Below are 12,280 nucleotides of genomic sequence, written 5' to 3' on the forward strand. Positions count from 1 at the left end.
CAGGAGAATTTGAGTGTAATATTCAAACTCAAATCTTGATGCATTGGGTTTCATTGTAGGTTAAGTCATTAAGGAAATTTTACCGTTGATTTAATTAAGGAAGCATGGGTCACGTCTCGGTGCATCCCGGTGTCTAGTGTCTTGATCAGTTTGTGAATTAGGGTCATGTCTAGTTTCAATGTGCATTCAATGTGCATTCGAGGAATAGGTGAATATATTCTTACCTAATGTATGCTCCTAAAATCTTGGGAGGTTACACTGCAGAGATTAGGTAGATGGGCTCTCACCTAAGGTGTGCTCCTAAAGACTAGGAAACCTACATTGAGGATTAGGTGGATGGGGCTCTAGAAAGCCTAAATCGAGGACTAGGTGGATGGGCTCTCACCTAGGGTGTGCTTCTAAAGTGTATGAAGCCTAAATCGAGGACTAGGTGGATGGCTGAGGATTAGGTGGATGAGCTCTTACTTAGGGTGTACACCTAAAGTCTAAGAGGTCTACACTGAGGACTAGGTGGATGGATTCTCACCTAAGGTATGTGCTCCTAAAACTCTAGGAAACCTAATCTTTAACTTATGTTTAAGGTGATTTAAAATTTTCTATATCTTCCAATTAATTAAATCATCAATCCTCATCTTTATGACTTAACCATTTAAAAAGAAGTAAAACAAAAGAAAGATGAGGCAGACATACTTCCAAAACTAGTAAAGTCAAGGGAGAAAACAACGAGTGGATCGACCTAAAAGCGTTTAAATAATAATCAATTGAAACCCAAAACATTGGGCAAAAAGGGGTCCGTTAAACAAATTCTAAACCGCATGTAAATCAACACTTAAAGGCTACATAAGTCTTGCCAAAATAGTGCGTAGATTACCTCAAAGTCAGCCCACCAAAATGTCTTAAAACAGTGATTAAAACAACCCCGTAAATGATGGTTTTAGTGCCTCCAAAACAGTAGGTAAAACTCACAAAATCAGCCCTAAAACAGTAATTTTAAAATTCCCAAACAGCTTTCATGTAAGATCAAAGCATCAATTTTAAATATCCAAAAATCAGTTAGGAAATTCAATCCAAAATAGTGTGTAAACTCTCCAAAATCAGTTAACAGATTGTCTTTAAAATAGTACATGAATCAGTTGACAAAACCCTAAAAATTGCAATGTTTAAATCCACCAAACAACATGTAAAACAACCCCCTAGGGAGGCATTCGGAAATGAAAGAATATAGACCTGCAAAGAAGCATTCAAACCCTAGAATAACGATCATATCGAGCCTCATAGTATTTCCTTTCGAGTGCTCGAAACATGAAATTAACAAATGAGTATTTAAGATCAATAAGTAAATGGTCATTGGGACTTCACAATATTGCATTTAATTGCTTGAAACATAAAACCAGTAAATGAGCGTTTAAAATCAGCAAGTAAATGATCATTGGAACATCAAAGTATTTGCACTTAGGTGCTTGAAACATAAAACCAGTAAATGAGCGTTTAAAATCAGCAAGTAAATGGTCATTGGAACATCAAAGTATTTGCATTTAGGTGCTTTAAACATAAAACCAGTAAATGGGCGTTTAAAATCAGCAATAACATATAATCGAAATATTGTTTATATTTCTCCAAAATGAGTAAGAATGTATTCATGTGGAGAGGATTCCATTTCAAATTTATGTAAATAATTTGATAGCCATAAGATGCAATAGCTGGAAAGAATATACCTGTCTGGAGGTTGCTGTTCGCTGGCGAGAGGAGGCTAGCAGCTTCAGTCGAGGAAAGAAGAGATTCGGGCGCTTCTCCTGCGTGCGTGAGGAAGAGGGAGGTCGAATCGAGATGGTTCTGGGAAGTTTTGCATTTTTCCTACCTCCAATGCGGGCGAGGGAGGGTCAGCCGAGTGAGGCGGGCGACTTTGACGCGGACGAGAGGTGAGCGAGGCTTCGGCGCTGAGAAAGGAGGGAGTTCGGTACAGCACTAGTGCCGTCGCACAGAGGAGAAGCGATCGGGAGCTTCTATCGATTCGCAGAGGAGCAGGACAGCAGAGGAAGCTTCCGTCGCACAAGGAAGAAGTGAGGGGTTTCCTGTGCGAGCAGGTCTTCGGAACAAGGAGGAGAAGTACGCGAGTAAGGGAGGCGAGCAGAGCTTTTTCGAACTGTTGTTCGATCGGGGGAGGAGAAGCAAGCGGGGTCTGCATGGAAGGAGCAGAGCTTCTTCGGTGCGGGAGATCGGGAACGAGCTTCTTCGACGCAGGGAAGAGGTGAGCAGGCGAGTGTAGGAATCAGGATCTAGCTTCTTCGACGCAGGGAAGAGGCGAGCGGGCGAGGCATCGAGCGGGGTCTGCGGCTCCTTCGGTGCGGGAGACGGGATCGAGCAGAGGGAGCGCGAGAGAGTGGGTCCGAACTGAGAGAGGAAGATGGAGTTGAATGGCTTCGGTTGAGTAGGCGTGCGGGAGTAGAGGAGCTGGCGAGCGGAACTAGTGCAGATGGGCGAGGGCTTCGGTGTATGGAGCCGAGCGAGAGCGAGGGACTTCGTTTGATGCCGAGGAAGGAGAGACGAGCGCGAGTAGAAGAGAGGTTTTCAAATTCGGCCTGCTCTGTCAAGAAGAAGAAGCAAATTAGTATATCCAAAATTTAGAGCTAGTCGTTACCTGAAGGATTGGCAGGGGATTAATTTGTTTCCATTCACGCAATTGGAAAATCATAACTCTCCATTAAGATAGAGATTAAATGTCACATTTGAAATTCAGAAATTTAAAATTCAAAATGTTTAACCCTTGGTCAGCCCGAGTCCAGCCCAAATCAAACCCGAGTTGAACATGAGTTGAGCCCGAGCCCGCATCCCTATAAAAGAATGTGCATTGATTTTCGTGCCATATGTGCGCGCGTGTAACCCTAGCAATATGGGTGTCCTTCCTAGCTAAAGTTGACGTTCCGGACGCGTCGGCGCGGTCTGTTTCGTCATCTGAGGTCGTCCGGACAAACTCACCGGTGTGCAAGTTAAATCAAGTCAAAATCGTATGGGGTGCAGTGAGTGCGTGAAATGCGGCGTTCGCAAGTAATCGAGTCACAAAGGATTCACCTAAGGCTGTTTGATTTTATAGGAACTCTATAGGAACTCAATTTCGGGCCCTCTACATGTTGGTCCTTAGCCCTTGCAACTAGAAGTTGAGTGCTTGGAACCTAGTTCTTCACAAAATCACAAAATGAGTCAAGAAGTGGCTTGAAGTTCTACGGGATGTGAGCTCCATTGCTAGTCCACTAGGATGGTCAAGAAGAACTCTTAAAGCTAGATCCTAGGTTCTAAGAGTAGGAGACTAAGACCTCACTAAAAATGAGGTCAACACCATGTCAATCAAAAAACAAAATAATACCAAAATGGAGTTGTCATAGTTTGAACCCAACAATGTGGGGCCTAAATTACAATAGTCCAAATGAAAGTTGATATGAAAATATAAAACCATCTTTATGTTCGTTAAATAATTATAACGAGTTAAAGTGATGGGTATAAATGCAATACAGATTGATATTATTTAATACAAAACATACCTTGAATTAAAAATTGTCTAAGAAAATAAAGTCACGTAAAAGGTCAAATTAAGTGCTCTCATCACCATCATCTAATAAGTGAAGGGCTACTATTGGCATCTTTATCTGCGATGAATGGTAAATAGAAGGTTTTTTAGTATACATGGGTTATATATTAATCATCTAATTTTATGATTTCTATAAGTTAACAAGTGGAGGGCTATTGATTAAAGCCTACGGCATCTACCATATATTAGTATCTTATTTGTGATGGATGGTAAATAGAAGTTTTTTGGTGTAGATGGGTTATATACTCATCATTCAATTTTATGATTTTTATATGTTTGTTTCCACCACCTTTTAACCTTCTGATTATTTGCTAAATAATGAATTTAATAAAAAATTATAGGTTACTATCAGCTATTAAATTCTTAAGCGGTTTTTGTAGGTTTTTATCTGTTATAATGCTATAAACACCCCTCATCAGTAGAAAGTTGGGTTATGCAAAGGATGAACTAAGCATTGACTGCTCCAACTCACCCCCAATACTTCGAGTTTTGGGGAAGCTCTAATTACTGTTCTTTTTCCTTAAATGATTTCTATAATTTAAAAAGGCTTGAAGTTGCCTAGTTGTCCAAGTATTTTGTTTCATTTATCTAGTTTGTTTTTGTTTGTTTGCAACATTATTTTCAAACATTATGAAACTTCTTTCTCTACTTTAACCAAGCTTACCCGCTCACTTATTTATTATCCACTACCCGGCATGCTGGGTAGGGTTTGACAAGGTTAGAATATCTGAAGATAAAATCAACCCATGACCCAACTCGTCGGAGAAACTAAGGCTGTGCTTTACTCTTTGCCACATATAATGAAAGCATATGTCTTCTTTATCGATACCAAAAAACTAACACAATAAACTACATCATTCTTCAACAAATAAGAACATATCCAGCCTTTACCATCACTTCTTCTCGCCAACTATAAGCAGATAGACATAAGCAAAGTACACAAAAACTATAAGCTGGTTGTTGAACTAAAGCAAATGAAGCACCACAGCACATTGCCCGGGCTTTGACCTATAGCCTCAGGTGATTGTGAGCCTTGGCGCCGATATGGTTCCTTTCCATAAATAACTTCATTATAAGATTTTAACATGACAAGCATTACAAATTTTCAATTTAACAAAATATGTACAGTTTAAGGAAAATAAACCAAAATAAGATTAAGTTTGTTTTCTAAGAAAAAATAATAGTGACACACTATAAATGTCACCTTAGTAATCGACTGTCAGGATACAGACGTAGAGCTTTCCTCAGGTATTTAATGCCACTGTGAATGTCAAGAGACCGCTCTGAATCATTCTGGATCTGCAAATTTGGGTACAATTGCAAACTTACTCAAATGTCAAAAATGGAGTGGAATAGAAAACTATGAAGATTAGATGATTGTAAGAAATTACCATTTTACTCATAGCTGTTATGGTATGCATTTCCACAACCAAATCATAAGCATGAAAAGGACGAAGATTAGTTTGAAGAAGCAACTGTAACCGATTATTTGGATCTAAAGCATTAACTGCAGAAGTAATCAGACTCATTTTTACTCCAATCAAGTATTCCGTAGGCAATTTTGAAATAGTTGAAATAGCAGATTCCAGTCCAGAAATATGATATATCAACTGGATTATCAAGCCAGTGGCAGCAGCACAAGAAGACCTCACCATGGTTGATACATTCTTAGCCAAATTTCTTGCCACATGGAGAGCTTGGTCTTTCTTCCCCAGTTTCCATAATGCAACAGCATAAATTTGCAAGCCTTTGTAATCAAGCATACCTTTGATAATTAAAAAAATAAAATATGTTAAAAAATTTTAGATAAAAATTTTGAATCATAGTAGGCTGAAGCATATGTCAAATAGTGCTTCCATAGTCCATCTAGAATGTCTGTCAGTAATAATTGTCAGACTTCATTGATATTATCCTTGAACCTTGCATATTGTATTTATTTCAAAATATCAAAAAGGGTACAGAACTATGCAATTATGCACGTACAAAGAATGATCTAACTTCCCAAAAGAGAGAAAGAGGAGCATGTGACTCATGTACAATTATTCAAATAAGCTACAAAGAGGTAATCATGAACAAAGGCATTTTATAGTTCCCAAATTAAATAATGGTTAGATGTAGTGGCTGGTAATAAAAGAATTCATTGGTTCGTAAAGCATACCATCTTTATCCAAAGCTTCACACTCCCGTTCTGCGTCAAGCATATGCCCTGCCTACGATAAAACTGAATTAATAAAAAAATTTAACAAGATGCAGCCACATCAAATGAGGAAAAAAGAATTCCATCCTATTGACGGACCCCAAATGGAAGTAACAGGGCATTGATTCCATGCACACATGAACGGACAATGGAAATATGCCAATATATAAAAAGAATCTACAAATAATATAGCTGACTCAATGCAAGTAAGATGACATCCAAAAATATAATTATATTTATAATTTAATAATATCAAGGCCAACTTCTCAGCCTTTGAATGCAGCCAAAATAGTGAATACCTGGCACAGTGCTCTGGCAAGATTTACAGAAACATCATTTAAACAAGATTTAACAGATTCCTGTGAGACTTGAGAAATCTTGAGGACAGACTTTGCCAGCCTATATGCAGATATTGCAGATTCATAATCTGAACAGGCTTCGCAGATTAGCCCATGTACATTATGTGATTCCGGATAGTCTGGTGAATGTTGAATAGAATGTTTTATTGCAGTAAAAACCTGCAAAATTAGGCCAATTTATAACTTTCTGAGAAGGGCTATCGGAAAAAATTATTTCATGTAAAATGATAAAATGATCATAAATCTCCAAGATGTGAAACACTTTACAGAAACTGCAAAAGTCTTCAGAGTAGTGAGTACAGTCCCACACAACCATCAACCCACACACACAAGCAAGAGTTCCTTCGCCATAAAAAAAACAACAGAAATAGGAGATAGGGTTACCAAATTTCATGACTAATAATAGCTGATATAATGGGTGGAGCGCCTTTATTGCTCCTTGTTTCACTTCAGCAAGGTGATTGACAAGGAAAAAATAGCTAAATAAAAGCATCTGATAGTTCTAAGATCAAGTGGCTCATAAAACATTTTATTTGCATGAGATTCCATCATTCAAAATGTCGTTACATGTGCACATATACATATAGGTATTATGGAAAATTTTCTGAAATAATCCACTTAAAGATTTATCTGGACCAATAACAGATAAAAACTACAACTGTTCTATATTCAAAATATTTGTAATGTCAATAAACAAAACTTTATGACATTTAAAGTTTGTGGGCTTCCCAAAGCAAAGGAGCCATAATTAAGAAGATGAACCATACTGTAATTCAACCAAGGACAGAATCTGCAGCATATCAAAAAGAGGCAGCAGATAGAATGTGTGAATGCCACATATGCATATTATTCTATTTTGTGTACAAAAATACATTGTCATTTCAGACCAAGCAAAAGTCAATGCTGATTGCTTCCACATGCAACCGTGCTTCATGCATATGAGAATCAGCATGATATCAAAAGGAAATCAGTATGGAAATTATGATGATATTATTTTCCCAAGTATGACATGCCTTATGAATAGCTTATTAGGTACAAAATTTTTCCCCAAAAAAAGTCTGGGCAGATTACGCCTATTCAATTCAATAAGAAAACATCAAACTAGACTCCTAATATCATTTGAATTATAAAAAACACTGAATTAAATTAAAGGAAAATCTATATTTCATGACATTGACAAAAACCACAGAATTTCAAGAAGAGGAATCAAATTTCAACTGTTTACCAATTCTTCTACCCCACATATTGCTCTCAGGTTCTGTTTGTTCAACACTAGCCCTCCTTAGCCCATCAGTTTTCAGTATCAACAGTTCAACTTCAGCCGATCCTCATGGCAGGTTGCTCCATGAAATATACAGAAAACCATGCAACGGCAGCCCTTCTTCTGCCTCCAAGGCAGAGCAACTTCACGGTTTCTCCTAACAGAGCAATTCTACGGCCAATCCATCTAGACAGGAAAGTCCTCAACCCTGCAGCAAGCTACCTACAGGTTTCTCCTCTCAGCAGCAGGTGATTATAACATGCAGATCAGTAACCAAAAAATAAAAACAGAGCAAGAGGAAGGAAAGGATACAAGAGGAGAATGAATTGGGATGAATTACAACAAGGTTGAGGGTCTATTTAAAGCCAGAAACTAAAGTGTCTATGCAAACTAAAATTTACACAAATAACCCTCCAATAAAAAACAGTAAAAACAGCTTTCACAATTAAACTAAGGAAATTCAAAGAACCAATAAAGAAATCTCCAGAGGTTCTTTAATTAATTATGTTCCAAGAAACCAACAACAAGATTTCTCACCATCCTCAAATTTTGAGGAATCAAAAGTTCTTGTTAACATATTGGGTGCATTATCATTTGTTGGAATCTTTACAATCTCCACAATCCAGTTAGCAAATATCTCCTTGATGAAATGGAACTTCGCATCTATATGCTTAGTTCTTTAATGGTGCCTGGGGGTCTTGGAGAGAAATACTGCACTTTGATTATCACTTGACACAAGCACCAAATAAATCAACTGTTCAAAGTTGAAACAATTCAGAAATCAACCCTTCCAACCAATTAGCTTTTGTTATGGATGCAAATGCATCAATATATTCAGTATCAATTGTTAAAAAAGCTACAACTGGATACAAATTTTCTTTCCAAACAACTTAAAGACGTAACATGTAAATGATCTTCGAGCATTTCCAAGTACTAAAATTTGTATCTGAATACACAAAAATAATGTCCAAAGCATCAGATTTTAAATACAAGCCTAGCTTTGAAAATTGGCTCTTCAACTCCACAACAAACAATCTTTTTTATTTCATGGCTTGTCTACCAACTCCTAAGAAATGTTCTTTTTAACAGATATAATATTTTCAATCATAGTTTGCTGCCATTTATTTCTTCTGCGCGTTCAATGGAATTTTTATGAGAACCTGCGCTTTCAATGGCATTTTTATGGGAACCTGGTTCACCGCCTGACAGAGAATTAGCCATAAAACCATAAGAAATGATATTTGCTTGTCCATACCATCATGGTGCTTGAATCATGCATCCATGTTCTTCTTAGCCTTCTTAAATAGTTTCTTGCCTAGGTTCTTCAAGTTCAACTTCAATTGATTGTAGGAATTGCCACAAAGAATTCCATGAATCTTTGATTGCTACACCTATGGTGGTAATATTTGATTTGCATCATCAATCTTACTTTGAGCCTTAGTTCTTGATACTAAATCCACCATTTTTTTATTAAAATAACATTCCCAATTTATCAAACATTAAGGAAGACTAGCCCCAAACACCACAACTCATACCCTTTTATATTCTCAGGATACTCCTTAAAATACATTTCAAAGCCTTGGCAGTAGTTTTTCATGCCTAATATAAGCAAAAGTAATACAACCAAATACCTTTAGTCTATTGTAGACCCCTGGTTGTCCAATCCACCTTGCTTGCAAGGCTTAAACTTAATAACTGATAAAGGACACTTATTAATCAACTAATACTTCGGTCGTATTGGCTGCTTGTGTGCAGAATATGTTGGTAGACCGACATTATTCAACATGCATCTTAAACTTTCAAGAACAGCTCTATGTTATCATTCAGATAGCCCATTTTACTAACGCAACCTTACTATGAGAAGTTCTGCTACTACTCGCTCTTTGCAATACTTCATTATTTTATCTGAGCAAGAACTCCAAGTCATTGTCAATTCTCAGCTTTGTAACCATTTTTCCTATTTGAGTTTCAATCGGAGACTTACATTTCCCTAAATTTGCCAAAGGGTTCACTTTTCGATATCAAGAAATGTTCTCATAATTTTCATGAAGAATCATAAAAAATAGAAGGTATTTTGTCTAAAGCCTTACATTTAGGGAAAGATTGAAATGATTAATGCCAGTTCGATTGAATTGGTATTAGTTGGTTCCACGTTACAAAATGGGGAAATAGAGAGAATAAGTGTGAACCAAGCCAAGAAACAAAAAAATAGAGAGGGGAACAGACCTCACTAGAGATAATAGAGAGAGATGGTGAGATAGAGAGCATTTGTAGATAGTCGAGCACAAGACGAGCGAGCAATTTGTGCAAGACTTCCATATGTCGACCGAAGTCGAGTAGTTACATTAACAGAGCAAGCAAGCTGATTGAGCCTAAGGGCATGCAAACAAGATTCCGTAGGGAGATTGAGTGGGACGAGTTTGTGAACACTTTTTGAAACTAGTTCAGACCACTGTCAACCAAGAGAGATGTGGGACAAATTTATCCGGTTGGAACAGGGTGGTCGTTCAATATTGCAGTATGAAGATGATGTCACTATGCTTTTATAGTATACGACCCAATTATTTTCAAATGTAGAGGAGAAGTGCCACAGGTTTTTGTTTGCACTAAAAGATATGATTAGAAAATCATTGATTCCTTTAAGATCGATGATTATAGTGTTTTAGTGGAGAGGGTAATGCCAACACTAGTAAAGAAATCAGCAGAAACAGAAAGCAATTTTTTATTAACACTGAATTAGAGTAACAACATGACACAAAAGAAAAAGGGAAATACAATAACAAACCACTCTCCGGCTAGGACCGGAAGAGCAGATCCGAGGGCGCAGGTAGTGTCAGTAAGGAGGCAAGGTGTAAGGGGAAGATTGAGGGCTGCGGGGTAGGCTGGCAGAGAAAACTGCAAGGAAGAGTAGAAAAGAGTACCAGTTGATGAGGGGAATGAGTTGTAGGTGGCCAGTAGAATGCAAGTGGGTGGTTGGGACGGCTGGACGGCAAGACCGGCAGCAAGTGGGATAGAAACCGGCTACTAGAAGGCGGTAGAGAGAGCTAGACAGTAGGTTATGGATATGAGGAGGTGGCAGTAGAGGGACTGAATAAAGTGCGTAGGTCGGCAGCTAGGAGAAAAGGGGAGAAGAATGATTGAGGAAGATACAACACCACCTCGGAGCAAGATTCAGCCAAAGAACCACCAATCATCAGATACAACCCTATCAAGATAAAAGTCTGAAATAATCAATACAACATAATATAACCCTAATTTCAGCATCAAGAAACTAAATAAACTCCCCTCAGATGGGAAAGAGAAAAGAAAGGATAAAAGACAAAAACGGAAGGAGGAAGGGGGCTAGCACCATTGTCGCTCATTCAAGGTGTCACTCCCACTCAAATTTGAAGGAATCGGGACAATCCCTTTTTCTAAAAGCCGCTCCCGCTCAGTACCGTAAGAATCAAGATTAGCCCTTCCTTAGACAGGGTTCACCCGATGCCTCTGCCAACAGGTTCACCCAGCTGGCCCTAAGCCCCACATTAGAGGGTCGGTAGGATTGAGCTAGATTTAGAAAGTAACCAAAGGATGGAGAACTTTCAAAAGAGGAGAAATTTCCTCAGGGTTCTTAGGGCAGGTAGTCCTTCAAGTCAGGAAATACAGTAGCTAAGAAAGTCAGATCTCGAACTCTTGGCAGTCAAACTGAAGCTAAGAAGTGTGATAAATGTGGGAGGTCTCACTAAGGTGAATGTCTTTATGGATTCAACACTTTTTTTTTGACACTAACAATGATATAGCAAAAAAGTGTCATAGATTAGGACAAATGGCTCCAATAGACTCTAGGGGAAATATTGCACCACTTAAGAGGAGCTTTGGCCAGTCGGAAGCAGCTGAATCTTCAGTATCAATGCTAAAGCCTAGTCAAACCCAACAGAATGTCCAACCCATGATTTATGCATTTTCATAGTATGAAGCTAGGGAATCTCTTGAAGTTATCACAAGTATGTTTTACATTTAAGAGTTTTAAGAAATTGTGCCTTTAATGATAATAAAATTCAAGTCATGTCATTCATAACATCTTGCAAGTAATTAACTGCATAAGTAAATCCTAAATGTTCAATGCATTGGTTTAAATGAAAAGTATCAGTTATTATTTGATTCGAGAGCATCATATTCTTTTATATCTGAGGAATTGGTTAAAGTGATGCAATTGAATAATATCTTAATGTATGTGATATTATCTATTAGAATGTTAAATGTTACTTCTATGAATGTAAATCAATTATGTGAGGTGAAGCTAATGATTGGTGGAAAAAATTTTGATGCACAACTTATTGTATTACACTTGGAGGAATTTGAGATGATTTTAAGCATGCATTGGTTGTCTAAGAACTTCGTCACAATTAATTGTAAGAAAAAGACTGTCAAACTAAATGTACTTAAAGAAGCAGAGGTTAAATTTTGGGGTGATAAAAATTGGCCCAAAGTGATGGTGATATAGATGGGCATGTTATTAGTAGAATTCAACTTAGATGGCTGAAGTGGAGGAATGCATCGGTCCTATTGTGTGATAGAAAAGTACTACTTAGACTCAAAGGAAAATTTTATAAAATGGTAGTGAGACCTGTAATGCCTTATGGAGCAGAATATTAGCCTATAAAAGAGAAGCATAAAACAAAGTTAAGTGTTGCTGAGATAAGAATGCTTAGGCTGTTGAGTGGCTTGACCTGTTGAGTGGCTTGACATGCTTAGGCTGTTGAGTGGCTTGACCTTAGAAATAAAATGTGAAACGAATGTTTTAGTAAAGGGGTTAGTATAGCTCCAATGGCAGACAAGATTAGATAGAGTCGCCTAAAGATGGCTTAGTCACATTAAATGTCGACCACCTGACAATCCAA

The 12,280-nt window shown here is 37.8% G+C and overlaps 1 protein-coding gene across 1 annotated transcript in view; it reads right to left on the reverse strand.

Annotated features, from left to right (window-relative positions):
- LOC110021321 (tetratricopeptide repeat protein SKI3) overlaps positions 1-12,280 on the reverse strand; it is a 92,219-nt gene that overhangs the window by 36,069 nt on the left and 43,870 nt on the right. The window contains 5 exon segments of the mRNA XM_020719765.1: positions 4,788-4,882; positions 4,975-5,348; positions 5,742-5,793; positions 6,080-6,298; positions 7,365-7,420. Coding sequence (XP_020575424.1) covers positions 4,788-4,882; positions 4,975-5,348; positions 5,742-5,793; positions 6,080-6,298; positions 7,365-7,420 — 796 coding nt within the window.

Source organism: Phalaenopsis equestris, unplaced genomic scaffold (assembly GCF_001263595.1).
Source record: "Phalaenopsis equestris unplaced genomic scaffold, ASM126359v1 Scaffold000133, whole genome shotgun sequence".
Taxonomy (NCBI): Eukaryota; Viridiplantae; Streptophyta; class Magnoliopsida; order Asparagales; family Orchidaceae; genus Phalaenopsis; species Phalaenopsis equestris.